Consider the following 23,514-nt stretch of genomic DNA (forward strand, 5'->3'; position numbering starts at 1 on the left):
GGCGATATATGAACCTCTCAGCAGCTTTCTAACTATGCATTGCAAAACAAATAGATTTAGGAAATTGCACATTGGTTTCCATACTCAAGAACCTTTTTTTCATTAACGGCACAGATACCCGATGCTAACCAAAAGCTTCTGCTCTCGTTGTTAGTAAGTGAACAGCGGCTTTGTTTCTACTTTAAATTTATCAATATTAGAAGTTGGTCATTTGCGGTCATTCTGATATATCAGGCATAGGTTCAGATATGTATGCATTACGCTCGTTTTTGAAAGAATTTGATTCAGTTTCGACATTTCAGGGAAGTAGTAGTGCTTGTAATACCGTTGTGTTCAATTCCAAACTACCTTGTAAATACTTAAACCCTGTCTTAGAAGAAGTTTCTTAATGTATTGAAAATCAATTCATTTATTTATATTCTGCTTGTACATTTAACATATTGTGTATATGCCTCCATGCAGGTGTGAATGTACATATGTATGTAAGAATACTGTTTATTAGCTTAATTAGGTAACTCCTTAGGAAGTCTCGTGTGTTTACAAGTGTTGTAGAAAACATTTATTTGCAATTTTTGCCGTGTTTACTAGATTTAAATGTTATAATATACATTTACATACATGTATGTATGTATATGTTTGTAAGTATGTATGTATTTAGTTGAATATATGTATGCATGAATTATGCATTTTGCAAATCTACGCTTTTAAAGGTAAAAATCACAAATTTTATTCGTTACTTGTCGTTTTTCATTCTTTGAATTTCACAGTTACAGTTAGGAAATCCTTTGCATATTGTTTTTTTTTTAATGTTTGAAGTAATTTTTTATTAGTTTTAGTTTGTGAAAAAAAGAATTTAAGTGTTGTGCTTGGGAAAATGTAAACAGTAGGTGTGTTTGTAAACAACAAAGTAGTACAAACAATTAATAGCTGCTAAAATAATAATAATAAGAAAAATATATAATAAAATAAAAAACAGTTAAATAAAACACGTTAAATCTGTAAATTAGGAAATTATAACTGCTGTTTATTAAATATTTTACGCTTAAGTGAGCTGCCTGATTGCTTGGTTGCATACAAAATAGTTCTTGTGTGTTTTTCGTGTTTTTGTTTTTATATATTAACGTCGCTATAACTATGTACGTATGCTAATTATAATGCAAAACTTAACTAACACTATCGCAAATACTTAATCAGCAATGAACTGAGAAACGAATTAAGTACAAATATAATATAAGAAAATGTTTTATACTACAATAAAATATTTATGACGTGTATGAGGTTATATAAGAAATGCGTGCGTGCTATTTTCCTTAAAAAAATAGAAATGAAATACAAAACTGTTGTGTAAAATATTTACAACGCTGATGGTGTTTTTGAAATTTTGTAAAAAAAATGCAATTTAAACTACGCTCGCCCAAACTACAAAAGTGTGGTTAAGTTAATAATGTTTTAATTGTTTTTTTTTTTTTAAACAAATTACTATAATATATGTGCTGTGTTAAACTTAAGCAGCGTGTTCTACGTTATAATATACTATGAGTGTTATATAACATTGTGTTGTTGTCGCACTTCTCAACCTATGAAAAATACAATTAACATTAATGTTTGCATTAAATATATCTATATATATATATATATAAGTAAGTCTGTGTATAGTATGTATTCACTTAAATAGCACTTTTTGCAGTGTTTAAAAGTAGTTTTTTTTTTTTGATTTTTTTGTAAATTTCCTTTCTGCTCAGTTTATTACATCATTCCATATGCTTTACTTTGTTGTTGTATAAAAAAAGTATATAAATTGTAAGAAATAGTGAAATTCACTACAACTGCAACTTATTGTTGAAAAAACTTACAAATTCAATTGCGCGCCTGCATTATAGCTTATGGCAACGCATAGGACAGACATATGTATGTGTGTGTAAAAGTGATTTCAACGATTGCAATAATTTCGTGTGCAAATACAAAGTTTTGCGCTTAGAAAAAAAGTATCCAAAAAAATATTTATGTATATATAATACATAAGTATATAGTATATACGTATATATATTGACACCTACATTTGTGAGTGCACAGATATATGTATATATACGTGTATGTGTAGTTATATATATAATTATGCGTACATAAATAATGCAGCACCATATTTTTAGTTTATTTGTTTTTTGTAGTTGTTTTCTTTAGCATATCTTAGTTATAGCGTGAAGAAATAGAAAAATATTTAATTCCACAGTTTACATTTCAATTGATTTTACTCAACTACTTTCTCATTCGCTTAATACTACAGTTATTCACTTGCTTTGATGACATTATCAGCTATAAAAAGTAATAATAATAAAATATGATTTATTTATATGTACGACAAAGTATTGTGGCATAATCAACACTTTCGTGTGAGAAATCTATGCAATTAATTTTAATCCAACTCAAACTCTTCATCTTCGCTTTATGCGAAATATGCATTATGCAATCATTTTGAAAAAAAACGCTCAGCACAACATGTATATGCGGCGTTTAAAGAAATTAAATGTATATGCAACATTTTACGTGCGAGCCGAGCTTAAATGTGTGTCAACGAACGTAGTTGCAGAGCTTTGCTCATTTCGCTCTTCGCATTCTATGTGCGGAATAGCAAATGGTGTAATGGCATTTTTTGTGTGGCTGGTGGGTTTTTTTTTTGTATTAACTATTACATATCTGCTTTCAGCCAATTGTAGACATCACTAATGTTTGTGTGTGGCTGTCGTTGAAGCCGAAGAGAAGACGCTTAAGAGATCACCCTCGTATAATGCAATTAACAGCATTATGGCAACACCAGTGCACATGCCAAGTATTTGCAATAAGAATTGCTCCAGTGTCTTGTGTGCCGACGATAATTCCGGCATCTGTGAAAAAATTATAGCACAAATTATAGCAAATACTTAGAAAAATAGGTGATATTTTCATGACTTACCATATCGACAAGCGCTATGTAGATGAAGAGCCCGGCGGCTACAGCGAACATCCATTGGGCTACATTTGGCGATTGTCCAAAAATTATACCGATTATCATGCCAAAAAAGCTGAGCACGCTCGTTAATAAATTGTAATAGACTGCTGTTTTGATGGACATGCCCGCTTTGATGAGTATTGCGAAATCGCCCAGTTCGTGTGGCAGTTCGTGACAAAATACCGCTAGCGATGTGGAGAAGCCGCCGGCAATGTTTTCAGCGAAAGCAGCGCCTGTAAGAGCATGATGACATATTAACGATAAATTCAATATATAATTTTTTTTTTGTTTTAGAAGATGAAATAAATCGTTTCGTATACAGCCGAATCAATGAAAACAGAAGACAATAATTGTTTTGGACTTTTAAGTTGCCAATAAAATTGTGTTACAACAACAACAACAAAAAATAATCGTAAATGAAATAGAACACTTTCTTAATCTTAAACAAAACAAAATATTAAAATAAACAAATTTCCAAAGAGTAGAGATTTAGTGAAGAGAATTTCCAAAACCACAAACATACATATGTAATCATAAATTTTTAGGATTTAGAATTTTTATTCTACAATCAATTGCATGTAGTACAATTTAATTTTTATTTTAAGCATAAATAAATATTTTAAGAAAACTTGGTTTGTGAGTAAGTTCTACCAATGGCATACCTATCATAATTAAGAATAATCGTAGCAGATACTTTGACAACGGATGGTTTGATTGAAACTTGGGGTTATATTCCGATATTAAGTCAAAACAGAATAAAATAATAAATATTTTAAATTAAAGAAAATAAGAATAATTGTATTTGGGCCTTAAAATCGTTGATTACCTCCAAATTTCGTGAAAGAAAAAATATATACGAAATAAACATAAAAAAAAGCAAAAAATTGGTTAATTGAATTTTTCACAAAAAAATTTTGAGGTTATGGGAAAAATGTGTTAACAAGAATATTGTAGATTTTTTTTATTGTCTACAACTTTTTTTCATAGAACTCGTAGTTTTGGCGGAAATGGAGATAAACCGTTTTTAATTCTTAAAAATTCAACTACTCCCCTTGCCTTCCCCTTCCCGACCTGAGAGTATCCGTAAATTATTTTTCCTCACATTTTTGTTATTTTATCTTCTTTTTTCAATGGGTCTCATAATATTCTGATTTTTTTTCCTTTCAAAACTTATTGACCAGGTCTAGATAAAATTTCAATAGTTTAAGTCTTTATTTAGTTGGTCGGAGCATACAATTATTTTTTCGTTTAGACTCCCTAAAAAAAATTTCATTAGTTTATCGAAATTTAATACAATTTTTGCCAACAAAATACCACTGTGCCGCGGCTATAAAAGTACAATACGTATTTTATAACAACATTGTTTTAAAAATTTTAAAGAATTTTTTTTTTTTAATAATAAGTTAACATGAAATTTATAAACAGCTGTTTGCGTTTTCACCAGTAAACTCAACGGTTCTAATTTGCAAAAATATGTGAATATTGCGTACTTTGTATATAAGTATGTATGATGTGGATGTACATTTAATTGCTCTGACATACATAACTTTCAAATATATATCTAAAAATATATTAATGAAAGCAGCTATTTATTTGGTGAAAAGTATGTATTCCAGTCAGATTGTTAATTTATATGCCATAAACGCACCTATAAAAATCTATTTAACTATTTAAAATGACGTTTGCACTTGCATATTTAAACCTTACGTACTTCACTCCAGACACACTGCTTATAATTGTTATAGAAATTGTGATATGAAAACATTTGTACATACCTATTGCCATGCCGTCGGTGAAGTTATGCAAGCCATCACCCATGATAATCATCCAGACAACAGCACTTAACGATTCCGGTGGCGAGTGTACGTGTCCGTGCTTATGACTATGCCCGTGATGCGATGACTCGTGCTCACGTAATATCACAGTTGGAACGGAATCGCTGACTAATGAATGTTCTTTGGCATTGCCATTGGTGGCCACCGTCGGATTGTAGACCAAAGCATGACTATGGCCATCACCACCACCACCACCGCCACCCATCGAATTGCCATCTAAATCGGTTGAGATCGTATTGCTGTCGGGCAGGTGTATGTGGTGGTGCTGTGGCTGTGAATGCTGATGATCTTGATGATTGTGATGCCACACAGGTATTAGGGATTGCGCCACCGCATCGTTGTCTTCGGCGTCTGCTTTGCCATTACGCTTACGCTCCACATTATTACTAACACCCATTAACTCACCAGATAAATCAGAAATGTTGTTCAGCTTTGAGCCGGGCAAATGCATATCGTTTTTTGTATCCATAGCGATCTCATCGTAACAATAAGGATATGAGCTGTACTTGGACTTGCATACTTTATCGCCAGCAACCGAGTTGTTGACCGAAGAATCGGGATCACGTACGACTTTGGCACGCGATTGTTGTTTCGTATCACTTTTGGCTATACGTTTGCGCCACTCCGCGATCATGGTGAGTCCATGTTCGGTCATATAGAAGAAAACAATGCCGCTCATGCAGCCGAGTCCTTTCAGTATCATATTTTGCTCGCTCTGACCAGCTAGAGACTGAGTGAAGGATTGATTTATTTTTGTAAATCAAAAGGCGAAATTTAAGAATAAATGTTTTTCGGGGGTACTTACATGTGGTAGTAAATGCAACAAAGCATCACCGGTCATGGTGCCAACAGCCAGTGCCACCAAATATTGTATAATGTACTTGTAATACCGCGAATCCATAAAGGGTATGATTGCCACACCAACAAGTCCCAAAATGCCACAGGCGAAAACGGAGATAAATGCGTATATCCAGACTGTAATAGTTTAGGCGTCGATCAATATAGTTTATAGACAAATTTGCACATGACTATGACATTATAGTATACATAAATTGGGTCTTCAATATTGAGGTTAAAAAAAATGAGGTGAAGGAGATGTAAAGAATATATATATATATATAAAAAACTGATAAATTTTGGTCGAATAATATAGTGTCTTAAGCATCCCCACATCTTGCTCTTTGCTCTCATTTGTGATAAACATTGGAAATTTTATCAAAATTAGTTAAAGATCACATAAACATAATAGTGGAGTCTAAAAATTATTCCCTGAACGACTTTTGTTTAAGTTTTGGGATCTCAATAGGTTATTGAAGACTAATCTTGGAATATTGAGCAAATTTAGAGAGATAAGAAACTCTTTGCTGTGCCGAAGAGATGAATAGGATCCACTATGGGAAATTTCGACTCCTAAAGCTTTAACCCAAATTTAAATATAAGTAATTTATAAGTTTTTTAGAGTTCAAATTATATAAATAACATTAGGACCCGTTTCCATGACAGTCCCGTCTAAGCCAAAGATTTTTAGAATTAGAATAGTATGAGGTTTGCACCGCGACCTAGAGTCTGTTGTGCCCTCTCCTCCATCACATGTACTCCCGAATTCCCAGTACCCAGACAAACTACAGAAAAGCTCAGCCAAAGATTGTCTGCTCGACAGCATTCGTCAATATTATTTGTATACTTACGCTACAACAACATTTTCCAACACTCAGTAAGCCTATACTCTACTAGAGACATCTTACTCCACGGTCTGACTTCAAATCCACTTTTTAATAATATAAAAGTACGAATATGTTTTGAGATCATAAGAAAATAACTTCCTCCAACAACTATTTAATTTAGAGCTTTTGAAACACTCCCCTAACATTCATTTAGAGACTAGTTTTAAAAAACGCCTCTTACTAATGTGTGTAACATTATTTAACCTCACTCAAGACGTTCTGAAACGTGTGCCAACTTTTACTCACCATAAACAATATCCTCCTTGGCGTCGTATTCGCTCGCTTCGTATGCTTCAACATGCTCCAGTATCGAGGAATCTATGCAACCGGCGCGATCACCAGCCAGTGGTGACGCCATTTGATACAACAATACTGGACACAGATGCAGCATATCCTCTTTGCTAATCGTATAATTTGGCGTGTGTTCATGCAACACTCTATGCTTTGATTGATTTTGTTGCGCATGCGCACAATCTGTTGCATCGGTATCATTGCAATTCAGGGCGCGCTCGATATGCAGGTGTGTGTGTTCAATTCGTTTATGTGGCTGGACATGGTAGACTAGTGCGGCATCGCTAACACACTGCAAAGTGGTTGAAAGAAAGGTGTGGGTGAGTTAGAGTAGCAGTAGCGAAGGATCAGTTAATTAAAAGTAAAATGCAATACTTACAGTGCCATTGCTGGTCGCCTGCTGCTGGTTCGTCGCAGAATGCTGTAAACGTTGGGCGGTTTTTTCTTGTCGCTGTTGTTGTTGTGCTGAACTATCTCCTTCTATCAGCTGATTCAAGCCGAGCTTTTTCAGTATGCGCTGAAATTCTTCCACTGTCATTGTGCCATCAGCCTTATGTCCATACTCGACAAATATACGCTGCAGGAATTCCGCTGTGATCTCGGGTGGATGCAAGGCGCTGGTCGTCGTCTCATCATCGTGCGCATGTCCAGCATGTCGTTTTCTTCGATGTGGTTTATTACTATGTATGTGGCTCGTTGTTGTTTCAATGTCAAGTTCGTCATCAGCTTTCGCGTTAACTGCACGTTTGTGTGTGCCGCCAGTCAGCGAGTCCATGCCGAAGCGTAAAGCGTCACGTCGCTCGTGCACGCGCGCATTTAACTGTTGATATTCGAAATGTGGCGGCGGGTATGCAGCAGCATTCGCCATATAATCATTTATGACATGCTCCTGACAGGGTATGCGATCGGCGCACAGTAGGCACACGACGCAAACGGCCATTATATGGCGTGCCATCGTGTTGCTTCGCTTCGCTGCTGGTAATGTTTGATATTTTATTATTGCAAAATAATATTTTAGGGAATACTTTGCAAAGCGTTGAGAGAAACACGTCTGCGCACAGCACAGATATGTCTACACTTTTTGTATTGTTACACCACAAAACGCACACACACGCCGGCGCATACAATCACGGCGTTCACTTTTCATATATTGGTGTGTGTGTGTGTGTGAGTATGTAGTTATGCTTTTATTATTTGAATTTAACTTAAATTTAAATTGTTTAAAGCAGTGTTTGCCGCATTTCGACGCGCATGCCCACTTGTTGTTATCTGCAATCAGCAAGAAAAAATCACGGTATTAATATAAACAAATTTGGAAATGTACTTATTAAGTAGCTAAATAATTAAAAATACAATTAAAAAAAAAACACTAAAGTTCTTTTGTGCTGTAGCGCTTATGCGCGTGTCAGCATCTCAAATCTTTGGCGGCGTATAAACGCATCCCACTTGGGCAGTGTGTTCTCAACGCTACCATAAATGAACCGACAACCTTGGTCACTCACTCAACACTGATTTCTTTATGTAAAACAATTAATACGAAACCTACACAGCAAACCGGCGATAGTTTTCGGTGCGTGTGTCTGTATATGCAATTACACTTAAATATATGCATATGCATACATATGTGCTTATAAGTACATTATGTATACCTTAGAACATATGTGCGCTGATTGCTTTTGAGTTATTGCCTTAAACAGACTCTTTTGAGAAGACGCTTTAAAGATAAAAAAAAAAATTAATTTATTTACAGTTGTTGGAGTGCAGCTGAAATGCTGCGCAATGCGATATATATTTTTGATGACTTCGAATAAAGGAGCGACGTATTTATAATTTTTTTTATTTTTTATTATTGGAATTAGTTGTTTCAACTACTTAAGGTTTCAACAGGCTCTTTAAATCGGTAAACTAACAACTGCTTATTTAGCAGAAAAGCTTAAATTACTTATTGGAAAGTATTATTGTATAACGGGAAAGAATGTTAACTACGGCTGCAGCGAAGCCATAATAACTTGCACAGATGAATTTCTGAGAACATAAAAGGGTATTAAAAGATCTTTATCTTCATTTGTATCGGTCAATACGTATAACAGCTATATGATATGCTGTTCCGATTTGCACAATTTGTTCGGTGATCGCAGCCTTGCCTTGCTAAATTTCTAATCCGTGCTAAATTTCATGAAGATATGTTGTCAAATAAAAAAGTTTTCCATACAAGGTCTTAATTTTAATTGATGATTTTGTATGACAGCTATATGCTATAATTGTCCGATCTGAACATTTTGTTCGCAGATTGTACCGTTGCCTTGAACAATAATTCATGCCGAATTTCGTGGAGATATCTCGTCAAATTAAAAAGTTTTCCATACAAGAACTTAATTTTAATCGATGATTTTGTATGACAGCGATATGACAACGATTATAGCAGTTCTATATCGAAGATTACAATAAAATAGCAGCTTCTTGTAAATTATTATTTTTTTTTTGAATTTCTGTTCGATATCTCAATCTAATATAATGTAATTCTAATAGTTATATTATATTTTATATGGAGTAAAAGTTTTTGTATCATAATATTTGATTTGATCTATTGGCAGTGGGTTCACTGTACTTACATATGTACATTAATTATATTTTATGTTAGAAATCGTTTGCCTACAGAAATTATGTTAAATTGGCCCCCAATTAAATGTTTCTCGGGTTATTGCATAAAAATATATACATATGTACAAAATAAAAGTAAATTTTCCACATATTTGAACGCCCTTAATTGTACGAAATTGAACGAGAGACTCAGTTAATTGATTTCCCAGTTAATTGAATTTATTTATTTATTATTATGCTTTTGTATACCCTGAACAGGTTGAGTTTGCTACGAAGTTTGTAACACCCAAAAGGAAACGTCGGAGTCCTTATAAAAAATATATATAAATGAACAGCGTGACGAGCCGAATCGATTCAGCCATGTCCATCTGTCTGTCGGTCTGTGTATACGCGATTTAGGTCCCTCAGTTTTTAGAGATATCGATCTGAAATTTTGAACACGTCCTTTACTGCCGAAAAAGCTACTAATTTATCGGAACGGCCGATATCGGACCACTCTAGCATATGGCTGCCATACAAACTGATCGGTAAAAACCAACTTTTTGTATGGAAAACTTTTTTATTTAACAAGATATATTCACGAAATTTTCATTCTGACTCAATTCGCAATAACCCCACTTGATACTAGATGCACACCTACTGTCCTCCATCCAACGTTTACTGAAGTTTAAACAGACCAAACCACAAAAATTTTCGGAATTGTGTCCCCGCAGAAAAAAATTAAAAATAAAAAAAATTTTCCACATTTTCTCTTTACCTTTGCAGTTATCGAGATGTCGTCATTGTCAGACCAAATACACCAGAATGCCATTAGAAACCAAATTCGGTAAGAATATCGGTATACATAATTAAGTTAATAGCAGATTCATTGACTCAGGCGCGATAATGAATCGTGCCAACTTAAAATAGAAACAAACCTAATGTCAGGGTATCACAATGCATGACTTTGGGTTGATTCACTCCTTGACACGAAAGCAAAATCCGAATAGTGTTAAGGTGAAATTTCTTCACGTTGAGTGTCGATTTTTTTTTGACTTTTTAATATATTCGAAATCATTAAAAATCGAATTAAAAAGAAAAAAAATCGAATTTTGTGAAACATTTGTATAACCGTCCCTATTAACAAGCCCACCAACTGTACGTTCATGTACATGTAATGCAACAATAATAAACCGCTACGAATCAGAGTAATACTAATTGATGTGCGGAAGTGATCTTCTATTGACAATCCACTTTTGTTGCGAAAAACAAGTCATCTGCCGTTTATCAATTCAAAATAAGAGTTTATTTTGTTGACGTCAGGTGGTTTTCACAATACAAATGATGATTGGATTAATTGAGGTACTCAAACAAATGATTTATAATCACATGCGCTTGATTGGTATAATATTTGTGTCGATAAAGAAAAATAAAAACAATAAAAACAAAATTAAAAAAAAAACCACAAAAATAAACAATAACAAATAAATTAAAAAAAACCAACAAAAACATAAACATCAAAATATAAAGATAGATAAATGAATATCATAACGAAGTAACGGTATAATACGAATTACAAATATTCTAATCTATAAAAAAATTTTTTTTTCGATAATTGGATAGTAAAAAATTTGAGTATATAGTTTTTGGTCGGCAAAAACTGCTGAAATTCAAGGAATTGAAATACATATCTGCAATTTTTAGCATCATATTTTTTGGACTTTGAAATCCACATAGAAGACGGTGTTGTTGTTGTTGTTGTAGCGGCAGAATCATGCCGAGTTGACTCCGTTCCGGCTATCTAGACCCGGCTGTCGTGGGAACGATCGACCAATTTCAGTTAATTTTCAGATTGACTTTTATTCTCACTTTTCTCTTCGTTGCTTTTATTGTCTCTACGCCTAAATGTAGGCATTATTTTCTACAGTAATTATTACAAGTGTGTAGATGAACATGACTTTTCGTGCAATTCTCAAACAATTGCAGAGAACCATGCTGTTTTAGCTGTTTGTAGTTACACATATTCTAAAACGTCAATGATAACTAAATTCAAAGTCATCTGGTTTTCATGAAAGACGCGGCTTTTCCAACCGACAATTCTACAGACTTACTTTTAGTCTCGGAAATTTGAAATAGTCAACTAGATATAAATATGAAGTGAAACTTGATGACAGAACGCAATCGTAAACCAGCTCATGTAAGCCTCACTGAGGGAAATATATCTAAACTTTTTATTCGACAAGATATCTTCACGAAATTTGGCACAAATTATTATCCAAGTTAACGCTACAATCTTTGAACCAATTATTCAGATCGTACCAAAATAGCATATAGCTTATATTGCATCTGACCGAACAAAATTAAATCTTTGTAAGGAAAACTTTTTAATTTGACAAGATATCATTATGGAATTTGGCAACGGCTATTTTTTTTACTATTAGTATTTAAATTTTAAAAATTTTTTAAATATTTTTTTCATTTAATTTTTTTAATTTAAATTATTATAGTTATTATTAAAATTCTTCGCTGTGTAAAATTATAGTTAATTTTTATTTTAAAAATATTTCAACTAATTAAATTTGTACATTTCATTCAACTCTTTAACTGTAGAGAATACCACAATATGGTAACACTGCTAAAAATATATGTACATATGCATATCTTTTAGGAAATTTTTAGATCAGTTATGATTCCACAATTTAATACGACACGCCATTAATCAACGTCTGACGTGGTAGGCGGTGTCAAGCAAGTATTTTAATTCTTTTATATGCATCACGAGATGAGAAAATATTTCATTTACATTTTTTATTATTTTGCGACACACCTTTTGCAAATGCAAATTCCAGATTATGACGCGAAACGTACGAAAAACGCAGGGGGAATCAAAACAAAGTGAATGTAGACAGACGCTTGCACGAAACATGCGTGCGCTTATTTACGCGACACCGAACACAGCACAACTGGAGAGTAGAGTCCAAGCTAAAATGCGGCAAACTCAATCAACAAAAAAAAAAAAATAGAAGAAAAAAATCCAGAGACATAAAAAGTAAATAAAAATACATCCAAAAGCGTTTGGGCCATAAAATTTGCGTTACGTTCAAAAACCAGCTGCATTTATATAAATATGATATACCATATATGTACGTATGTAGATGTGTATTTACCGCAACAGTTAGTTGTAGTTAACAGTTTTTTGGTTAAACGCGACGGCAGTTACATGCAAACATACATAAATACATATTTATTTTTAGATAGTTTTCCAGTTTACCGACTAATGCGTTTGCATGTCTAACGGTATGTACCATATATAGCTATACATAGCTATATAAGCACAAAATCTATTGATAAAACTTGCAAAACACTCGCTGAAATTCGCAAAAGTCGGTATCGGCGTGGGCGTGCGTACAGAAATGCGTTATTGCGGTTAAATCATGTATATATATGTATTATATGTATATATTTATATATAGAAGCATACATACAGGCGCACGAACTCAAGTATGCCCGCCAAAGTCAACCGACAACACAAAACTTTCATAAACAAAGCTTAATATTTACAAAATAACAATAACAACAACAACAATAACTAAACCACGACCATGAACGTGTTGAAGCATTTTCATGAACGAAACCGGCAAAACTTCGTTAGAAATTATCGACATAATAACCAAGAACGCGGGCGTACCATGCGGCCGCTAGCGTAAGGTGGCAATTAATAGACAGTTTAGTATACAAATACAAACATATGCTTGTACATAGTATGAATGCTATGCAAAGAACTGTTATTTGTAAGAAAATGTAAAAGCAATTCATACCTAACGGTTTATTGCCGAAGACATTAGCAGGAGTCTAAGTACAATTTACACGAACTTTCTGATTTGTGCAAGGTCGTTTTACCCACCCACCCACACACACACATACACACACTCATACACACTCGCATACACACTCTCATACACAGTCAGATACTACATACACCTATTGTGAGGCAAGGTCAAGGCTTAATGGGAAATCCCATGGTCGAAAAGTCATCGAAACAAAGTTTACAAAGTTTGGTTGAATATCGTCGAATAAGGTTCACTTGATGTCTAATAATAATTTTTGGCGCACGGAAATCAAAATCGAATAACTGTCTGTTGCAACAATTAAAATAAATTTATTAAAGAATATTGTATTGTACATATCATGTATATGGCATATGCAAATGCCTGTAGCTAAAGCCTTGTATCATTGAGTTTCTGCGACAATTTCATACTGGTTTTTTGACACTGGCTGGAAATTGTTGTCTACATGACCAAAGCATGGTATGTACCTATACATATATTATACATACGTACAGTAGCGAGAAAAATTATATACTTTTATTTTAAAATATTTATTTTTATAATGTCTCATACTTGTATATCAGTTTTTATGAATAACATTTTTCTCAAATATGTTTACCAACGCCACAAAATAATTTTTATACTCTAAACATGAAATATACTCATGGGGTAAACAAGGGTTTCACAGCTTCAAAAAAAATTTTTTTTGTAGTGTCTTATTTAATCCTATAACATCTTTAGTTCTAAACCGATTTTAATGAAATTTTACACAGTTCTTTAAGCTATAATTTACAAGATCTTGAACGAATGTTTTTGTTTTGTTCAATTACAACTATTTAAATAAGAAAAAACGTCGAGAACTTTCACCAAAATTTGCATTTTTTTTTTGTAAAAAAGTCTGTCAAAAATACAATTTTCACTCTATTTGGTTTTTCTCCGTTCAATACTAGTTATATAGTCTTAGTTCAAACACCTATTTTTTTCATTTCACTTTTGATGATCCTGTCAGAAGTTCTGCTGTCAACGTGAAAGCACCTTTTTATCGAGGGACTGCCGGAAATGACCGAGTTTTGAATATTTTCCTATGAAAATTTCGGAAAATCTTTATGAAATATGTAACTCGGAATAACAAAAAGTTTGAATAAAATATTTCATTTTTTATATGAAAAAAAAATATTGGAAATATGGCGTTTGTTGCTCGACAAAACCCATGTAATCCCTTAAGTTTGCCACGAAGTTTGTAACACCCAGAAGGAAATGGCGGAGACCCCATAAAATATATACATATATAATTAATCAGTGTGACGAGCTGAGTCGAATTAGCCATGGCTGTCTTTTTGTCTGTATATACTAGTTAGTCTGTTTTTGAGATTTTAATCTGAAATTTTGCATACTTCCTTTTCTCTTTAAAAAGCTACTCATTTGTCGGTACCGCCGATATCGCACCACTATAGCATATGCCTGCCATACCAACTGATCGGTCAAAATGAAGTTTTTGTATGGAAAACTTTTTTATTTAACATATAACAACAGATATATTCATAAAATTTTTGGTCCAAGATAACGCTAGAAGCTGCGAAAAAATTGTTCAGCTCGAACCACTATAGCATATAGTGACCATACAAACTGACCGAACAAAATCAATATAAAAATATTTTTTTACTCTTTTTTACTATTTTTGAAATCTCGCGAAAACTTATGCCAGCTTTTTGATCTGTATAGGTTTTAATTTACTTCAAGACCAGCGCTACAACAACAGTAAACATCTAGAACTTCTGTAAACTATTTAAATAGAAGTCTGGTGGAGTCAAAACTCATGATCTTGGTGTCAAATTCAAGTTACTCCTGCGAGAGATCACTATAACCTCAATCATTTATAAAGTATGGTAAATGTTTCAGCCGGTGAATCTTTGCCATAACTAAATGCCGTTTCATGCTAAACTTAAGGAGCGTTCTGCAGACCTCTAAACTTACTTCGACTAACATCAACATCGGCTGCAAAAAAGTATACGTTAAAGACGGTCCTAAAACTGGAAAGATGATTTCTTAAATAGTCATTTAAACAGAAATTTTCTTCGAGCCTATAGATAATTTTACAATAAAAACGATGAGTAGGGTTAAACCAATCCCAAGATAATCGGTTACCGGGACGACCCCAGATTTTTATACAGCTAAGTTATGTCCACTCGTCAACAAAATGGCGTATTTTACTATTAAAACTTCATTTGCACACATCAGTTTCGGTTCAGTGGCAGTTCAACATCACTGTCAAGCTAGTTCTGTATCAATATACGAGTACTATAAGTATAAATAAAATTTGCTACAGTCTCAACTGCAGCTTCGTGAATTTTAATCATGTCGGCGAAATGCTTTTATGTGGTTCACCAACGAACTGCGCTGCTGTTTCTTACAAGTACTCATAATTAGTAGTAATATTGCGGAAATGAATTGCCGCCGCACAAACATATTGATTTCCAAAGAATCAATCAATAGACAAAGCTCTAATCCAAAATATTAAGAAAATCTTAATTTATATAGCTTAATTATATATTAGTGCGTTGACAATTTAGTAACAGTTGATTCAGTGGCAGTGTCTATAGATATGTCAAAATTATTGACTGAATTTTAATGGCAGGTTGGGCGCAGTGACGTTTTTTGACACCCATGAAGCGTCACGGTTATTTGTAAAGCCGCCGACATATTATTTTTGCATTTAAGTGATTCTAATGTAAGGAAGAACCTTACTAATCGATAATGATTGATTGACATCGACTGTTGTGTGTAAACTGACCTTAACAGCTATCGCCAATATGAAACTTGAGGTAGTAGAGTGACGAGCAGACCTCAAAATCTTAAAAAAATTGTGTGCGAATGAAATATAAATATGAATGTACATACATACATTGCCACAATATAGTGTAGCAGTTTAAAATAAGCGAATTCTGTTAATTATAAACAATTAGGAAGTTAAATACAGTGTTTGCCATATTTATGGTCTCAGTCAAGCATTTGTAGTGTGGGAATAAGTAAAATTATATCTTTATACCTTGAACATCCAGAAAGAAACGTCGGAGACCCTATAAACTGTAAAAATAAATGAGCAGTGTGACGAACTGAGTGGATTTAGCCATTGCTGCCTGTCAGTCTGTCTGTACGCGAGAGTTTTTGAGTTTTTCTTTTGAGATATCGATCTGCAAATTTGCACAAATCCTTTATTTCTCCGAGGAGCTGCTCGTTTGACGGAACCGCCGATATCGAACCTTTATAGCATATAGCGGTCATACAAACTGAACGATAAAATAAAGTGCTTGTATGGAAAACTTTTTTATTTGACAAATTATCTTTACGAAATTAGATTTGGATTATTGGTCAAGGCAACGGTACAATCTGCGAACAAAATGTTCAGAACGCACCGTTATAGCATATAGCTATCATACAAAATGAAGTTCTTGTATAGGAACGTTTTATGTGAAAGGTAGATAGTATTATGGTTTCGGTGCAATCTTCTTTTTACGATCAAAGTCTAATGTTTTGCTCTTAACTGTATGTATAGTATGTATATAAATTACACTGAAACAGCAAGTAAGTTATCAATCAGTAAGTCAATACGGTCGAATTCCTCAGTCGAACTGATTGCTTAGTTGGTCAAGTGCAATTGACTGTCCCTTTTTGATGTAATCAAATTCGTTTAAAATTCAATACACACGATTGAATGAAATCAAAATTAAAATATAACAGCAATACACTAACGGCCACATTTTAATGCGAATAGCATACTGATTACATACATACATGCATATACCATAAAAACGTATTATTAATCATACAATACATATGGGCACACGTATGTATGTAGTTCGGAAGTACATGCATACATATATATATATATATATATATTATATAGTATTTTCAAAGCGCTTCATTCATTATACCTAGAGTTTGGACAAAGAAGCGATCACAGCACATTAGAGTCGGTTGATTTAAAGGGAGATAAAAAAACAAAAATCGCGTATGCGGGAAAGGTTCTACGGATTATTCGAAACAACTTTGCCTAAGAGAATATGGTTCTAAACCCGGTTTCGAGCCAACGATGCTTATATGCTATAAAAAATGCCTCTTAAGAAGGTAAGATCCGACCAGGCGTTGTTGTGGCTTTGATAATGGTGCATTAAATACTATTATAATAAACTATTCAATACAGTGAAAATATTATTTACGAATAAAGACGAAAACGTTATTGCCGGTATAAACATACAAGCGATAGTATTTTAGTTTTAATTTTGAAAAATGTTTCATACAAAATATTAGTCAATTGAAAAAATAATGAATTTTCGAGTTTTTTTGAAAACATGACGCTGCTTAGAAATACATATGTATATTTTTTAAACATATTTATGAAACGTTTAAATTTTGAACATAACTAAGATATAAACTATCTTTTAAGTTGCATTAAACTGGACACAGTGTGCTAAATTTTACTAAAATCGGTTCAGTAGTTTAGGAGTTAACCCCGGTGAAAACGTGACACCAAATTTTCATACAGTAGCCTGCTCATGTGCCATGTATAAGTATATGTAGTATGTATATATGTAAATTTTATATACAAGTATATAAGCCTCATATATTAATGAAAACTGATCATCAGTCAGCTGTCTAGAAGTGCAATAAACCGCATTTCAATCAAATTTAACTTGCTTTTGAGCAAACCTCAGCACATTGAAGCTTATTTGCATATATACAAGTACTCTCATATATTCAAACATGCACATGTGTATTTATGTAATACTCCGAATTCTGTAATTAAAGCAAGCCGCTTTCATATCATTTTTATCTACCTCTTAACGAGTTCATTTGATTTCTTTCACTGTCATCAAAATCGCTTAAAAATGCTATTGACCCAAGCATCAGCATATTGTTTTACAAGTGTATGTGGTTACAGTTTCGTTCAAAAATAAAAAATAAATAAAAATTTTAAAGTATTGAAAACTTTTGAAGAAGCCCCTGAAAATGTTTACTGGACTTGACTAAGACAGTCGGGTCTACGCTCATAAAGGAAATATTATATATGCTTATTCGGTCAAAAGCAGCCACTCCAATAACATAATAAAACATTTTTTGAAATTATACTAGCCAAATAGTTTTGGAGAATGCGGCCGTGGTGACAGTGCTCGGCCGATAATATGCTCAGATCCGTTCCCTCTTTGTAGACACAACTATCGTGGGAACGAAATGATTCTACTCCTGGCCATCAACCAGCAAACTTCGAAAATTTGCACCCAAGCAGCTTTTTAAGCTTATGGCTTGGTCCACACATATCCTTTTCTCTTCAAGATGCTGCTCATTTTTCGGGCCCGCCGACATCGGACTACTTTAGCATTAAGCAGCCATACATACAGAACGATCGGCATCAAGTTCTTGTATGGAAAACTTTTTTTATCACACAAGATATTTCCACGAAATTCCGGTTATTTTCTAAAGCATTACTACAATATCTGAAATCTGTTACGGTATTGTAGGTCATCCAACATTTTTCAAAATGAATCACAGATTAGTAAAGCACATTGAATTCTGTAAATGTACATTATATATATTTAGTTATTGAATAAAATGAATCTTCAATCATTCATTTAGGAAAAAATATCTGTTAAAAAAACAATGCATACAGAAACAAAATTCTATCGAAATATGCTCAATATTGACGTAACATAAAGTTACAAGAAATATATGTTCTGCGTAATACGATTGATAAGCTTATCAATCAAAAGTTATTAAAAGTAAAAAAAAAAAACAAAAGAAACACAAATTCCACACCGATAATCGTAATCTAATTCAACACAAATGAAGTCACTGGTAATTTTTCGAACACAACTGTGTATACTCTTAAGCTAGCATCAGCAAATACAATACAATTGCTAACAAATACAAATGCTTACGTACATGTACATATGTATGGATGTGTATTTGTATGCTAACACATTTTGCAGAGCTCAAAATTGTCGTCGAAATCAGAGCCGGTATTGGTATTTAATGCTCAGTTTGCGGCTCAATGTTTTTATTGTGGTTTGTTATTTTGCACAGTGTGTGATTACATGCGCAATTTGAACCTTGTGATAAATTACATTTTTTTAATTTGAGTAAGCGGAATTTGCATTAAACAAAAAGAAAACCGTTAATCGCATTTCACATTTCCGCCTAAACTGGCGACTTTTCTGATGGTCATCACTTTTAAAATCACAAATATATTATACTTATTATATTCACATAAAGCATTTAAAACAACATTTAAATTTTTCTGGTATAAATTAATAAATTTTTTGTTTTAACGTAAATCACTGCCATTTTGTATAATCACCGTCACTAACTGTAAATAATGCTTATTTTTGCAATCAAAAAATTTCTGTAATTGAATTTAGTGTGATCCGCTCGATTTTCCCGATGAGCCATAAATTATAAGCTAAAAACAGTGCTTTTCGGTTATAAAATTTTCAAGTACTATTTTTATTTATTTCTGCTGTTTACAGAAACAAAAAACTATTAAATTTTGTTCATTCCCGTTCTAGTAGTTCACTTTAAGCGTTAATGACGCACGAGTGTATCCGAACCGTTCCGCTAATTTGAACTCAAATGTCATTAAAATGTAATTTTATTCGTAAATAGTTAACGTAATTGTCGAATTGAGCGTGTGACTATCATTGTTGAAATGAGGACTAGAAAAACCTCAAAAAATTTGCCAAAGACAGCCAAAACCGCTGACAGTCTAAAGCTCCTGTCGATGTTTCCCACATCTGAGATCTGAGAATTAATATCACTCTAACAGTTTCTTGGGACTTTCTTATCATGAAAACTTAGATCATATTGATTTATATTTCAACGAAGACAACGTCTACATTATCTACTTGTTTAGTTTATTTCATTAAAAAAGAGTAGATAAAAATAAGACAAAATTGTAGGGTTTAATGCTTAATTATTTGTATACATATGTATGTACTTGTAAAAATTGTGATTTATGAGTTATAGGACACTTTCAGGTTTTTATCTGAAATGTTACATTGAAACAAAATTCAGCAAACAATGGCTGATTACTCGCTACTCAAGAACTATTTCATCACACTCATTATATGCACAACGTAAGCTTTTTACTACAAGATAGCACTCATTTTCAGGTTGATAACTTTGCAAGTTATAAATTGCGTCATGGACACGTGGCTATTTAAAAATCTGTTGTCTAGTCAAATCACATGATAAAAAATGTAAAACATTAGAATATTGTACATACCTATGTATGTATGTACATGAATAAATTTTGTGCTATTTTATAATAGAAATACAAATACGTTGTTATTAAAATTTATATAAGTATGTAGCTACATAGGTACTAGACTAGTTACTGAACTTAATTTTATGTTTATATAAATTTATATTTTCCCTTTCAACAAACAAATCAAATAAGTTTCAATGATTTGTAGTTCACACCCAATATTTATATTGCTGATATTGCCTTCAATCAAAATATATTTGAAATATGTATGTACATTAATATATGCAGATGTATACCTCAATATCTGTAGGTGTATGCTAAATATAAATCATATTTCGATGCATTAATCCATATAATAAAATTCGTTATCACTTACTACCGATAACATTAGCCCAGTAGACTGTAATTTCAATGGTCAAACGTTTCTTATCACCGCATACTTAAATGAATTTGGCAACAATTTACTTCTTATATGCTAACGTTCATTATTTTTTTTTTTTTCCAAAATACGTTTGGCTATGAGAATTTTTGATCTTACAACAATTTGCCTTTGAATCGGCTATATGTAAGCAAATATTGGTATGTATTCCTGTTGTATGCGTAACATCCGTCCTCCAAACTGTGCCGAGATTTATTTATAGTTTTATGAAACATTTTCGACAACATGCAATCGCCACTAGCACGTTTGTCCGCACTCCCCGGATGTCGGCCAAATCAATCTTTAAAAATAGTACATATATATGTATTATGAACATTTTAATGTCCACATGGTTTTAATAATCACAAAATTGCGCTAAATTGTCAACGTTAATGAGAGGCAATGAGAATTTCTTGTATTTATAAAATTGGAATCAATTACAAAAATATAAATGTATGTAAATATAATACCAATATAATGCCAATGTTAAATATTGTCCTACGCACAATCTTCTTAATATATAACAATGATATGCAAGCTATAAATATCCATTGTTTGCTAAGTTATTTTCAAGTGGTCCAATATTCAAATATTTATACAGTTTGTTTACTTTTTAATTTTGTTAAGTACACAATTTAGAAAAGAAAAAAATACGCTGTTCATGGTACCAAAACCAATCGTCCAAAATGTCAAAATGTGTGATTGCTGTTGTTGTATAAGAATAATATAAGTTTGTTATAAATAACTTTCACATACAATCTAAAGCAAATTTAGGATAAAGGAAACTTTTTTTTTTCAATCTGATATTATGAAATTGCCTTAAACCGGCATTTCTATATGGTGGTACACAGGAAATAACGAGAAATATATTAGGCGTAAATTTATAATAATTTAAACAAAAGCTATATTACACTGCAGGAAACAGAATTAATTCATTACCTTTACTCACTAGTCAGTAATACCTCGCATCAATTGTAACTATTCCTAATTCAGAGCCGATTCAGATTTTTAGACACAAAGATCCTTGTCGTAAACTTGACAGTGGAAACGCAGAAGCACCTGCCTGTTGGTTTTTATAACTATTAATGCTGTTTGCCAAATAAACTTCGAAGGAAAACTTGTTACACGTAATATTCACTTTGTGCTTATTACTTTAGGATAATCTGATCTGGCGTCCGTTTTCCTGCACACAATTCGCCGTACACTCCTTTTATCGTTTTTGTTGCGTTTCCAACTCATTAATGCCGTTTTCGATTTATCCTTTTTGAAATCAGACTTCCGATTTTATAGATTATACTTTTATCAATACTTTAGCGCAAACATACGCGCAATATTAAACTAACAATAAAAAAAATTGAAGTTTACACACCAACCGGATTATAATTACTAAAATTGCGGAATTAAATATTTTGCCACAATTCTGCACACTACAGGGTCCACTTATCCAATAGAGTTGCCTATTGCATAAACCAGAGGTCTACTATTTGCTTATTCAAAATTATATGTCCCTTGAGTTCGTCCAACCAAATTATCTAGTAACATTAAATAAAACATCCGAATATGTGTTTTTTAAATTACTAACACGCTTCAAATATTATACTTGTTTCAACTTTAGAAATTAATTTTATAAAAAAGATAACCAAGTAATACAACACTGTGCTGCGTGACGCTCTATAGGCAATGAACGGAACCACGAGTGTGATGGCTATTTTAAGTGGAATGTATGTGCGAATGAAATGGCAATAGAACATTAAACAATGAAATGGTTTGTGTATATGCTGAGTCATTGATTTGCTCATGATTGGATTGGTTATCTGCTTGACAAGTGACACAGGGTGCATGGATAGATATTCCAGAATATTTTATGCGTACGGTACGCAATTTGAATTTGGCGGTTATCGGAGAAAAGTTGCTAGGCAAATATTTTCATTATAAATATAAATTAGCCAGCCAGTGAATATGAAATTATAGTTAAAATAACTCGTAAATGCTATTATTTTATCTGGGGTGATTTCATTTTCATTATTAGGAAGTTCTTGTGAAATTCGACAATTTTCGACAACCTCTACCACGAGTGTCGGATGTTATACAATAAATTAGACAACTTACCAGAATTCTTAGAAAATTGTTGGGGAATATATCTATCACTAAAAAAAAAACAACAATCAAATTTCTTTAGTGAGTGGGCACTACAGATATGTATTGGTTAAAGAAGCACTGGGGGACGTCGGACAACTTTGTTCTTCGTTTCACCGCTATGAATAGACCACTCTATGCCATTGGGATCTTTCTTATGACTCTCAATCAGACCAAGACAATACATTTTGTAGAGGTAAGATAAGTGGGTCAGGAGAAGAACAGTCAACATGTGAAATATATGGATTACTGAACTATTATAACAACAATAATATTCCTTTGGCGGATATACGTACATATGTATGTATAAGTATACATCAGGGTAGTCGAGATTCGTTTAATTATTTACTTGGTAATGTCTTAATGGGGTAGTAGAGTTTTTCTTCGAATGCCTTGAATGAATCCGTTATGAGACACAAGAATGTTGTGTCTAAATTCCAAAACGATTGGAGCAAAATT

General features: G+C 32.9%; 1 protein-coding gene across 3 annotated transcripts; it reads right to left on the minus strand.

Moving 5' to 3' along the window:
- Positions 1–995: 995 nt before the first annotated feature.
- Positions 996–22,544, minus strand: foi (solute carrier family 39 fear-of-intimacy). 3 transcript variants are annotated; one of them, XM_014233331.3, is made up of 8 exons: positions 22,072–22,544; positions 21,859–21,982; positions 7,216–8,105; positions 6,792–7,128; positions 5,627–5,796; positions 4,762–5,551; positions 2,951–3,219; positions 996–2,882 (listed from the first exon to the last, which is right to left on the minus strand). In XM_014233331.3, exons 3-8 carry the CDS (start codon positions 7,789–7,791, stop codon positions 2,721–2,723), a joined length of 2,304 nt encoding a protein of 767 aa, XP_014088806.2. In that variant the 5' UTR covers positions 7,792–8,105; positions 21,859–21,982; positions 22,072–22,544; the 3' UTR covers positions 996–2,720. The 3 variants fall into 3 exon arrangements, with proteins under 3 accessions (XP_014088806.2, XP_069968173.1, XP_036216516.2); XM_070112072.1 differs by having other exon boundaries at positions 21,859–22,544; XM_036360623.2 differs by lacking the exons at positions 21,859–21,982; positions 22,072–22,544 and adding an exon at positions 8,308–8,324.
- Positions 22,545–23,514: the final 970 nt, after the last annotated feature.

Source organism: Bactrocera oleae, chromosome 6 (assembly GCF_042242935.1).
Source record: "Bactrocera oleae isolate idBacOlea1 chromosome 6, idBacOlea1, whole genome shotgun sequence".
NCBI lineage: Eukaryota > Metazoa > Arthropoda > Insecta > Diptera > Tephritidae > Bactrocera > Bactrocera oleae.

What these genes read in the sequence shown, in the direction of transcription:
- foi (XM_014233331.3), bottom strand. Translation starts at nt 7,791, where the DNA reads ATGGCACGCCATATAATGGCCGTTTGCGTCGTGTGCCTACTGTGCGCC. An exon ending in CAAGGAGGATATTGTTTATG is followed by an intron (nt 5,797 to 6,791) that starts GTGAGTAAAAGT and finishes AAACTATTACAG; the next exon opens with TCTGGATATACGCATTTATC. An exon ending in CACCGACGGCATGGCAATAG is followed by an intron (nt 3,220 to 4,761) that starts GTATGTACAAAT and finishes ATGCTCTTACAG; the next exon opens with GCGCTGCTTTCGCTGAAAAC.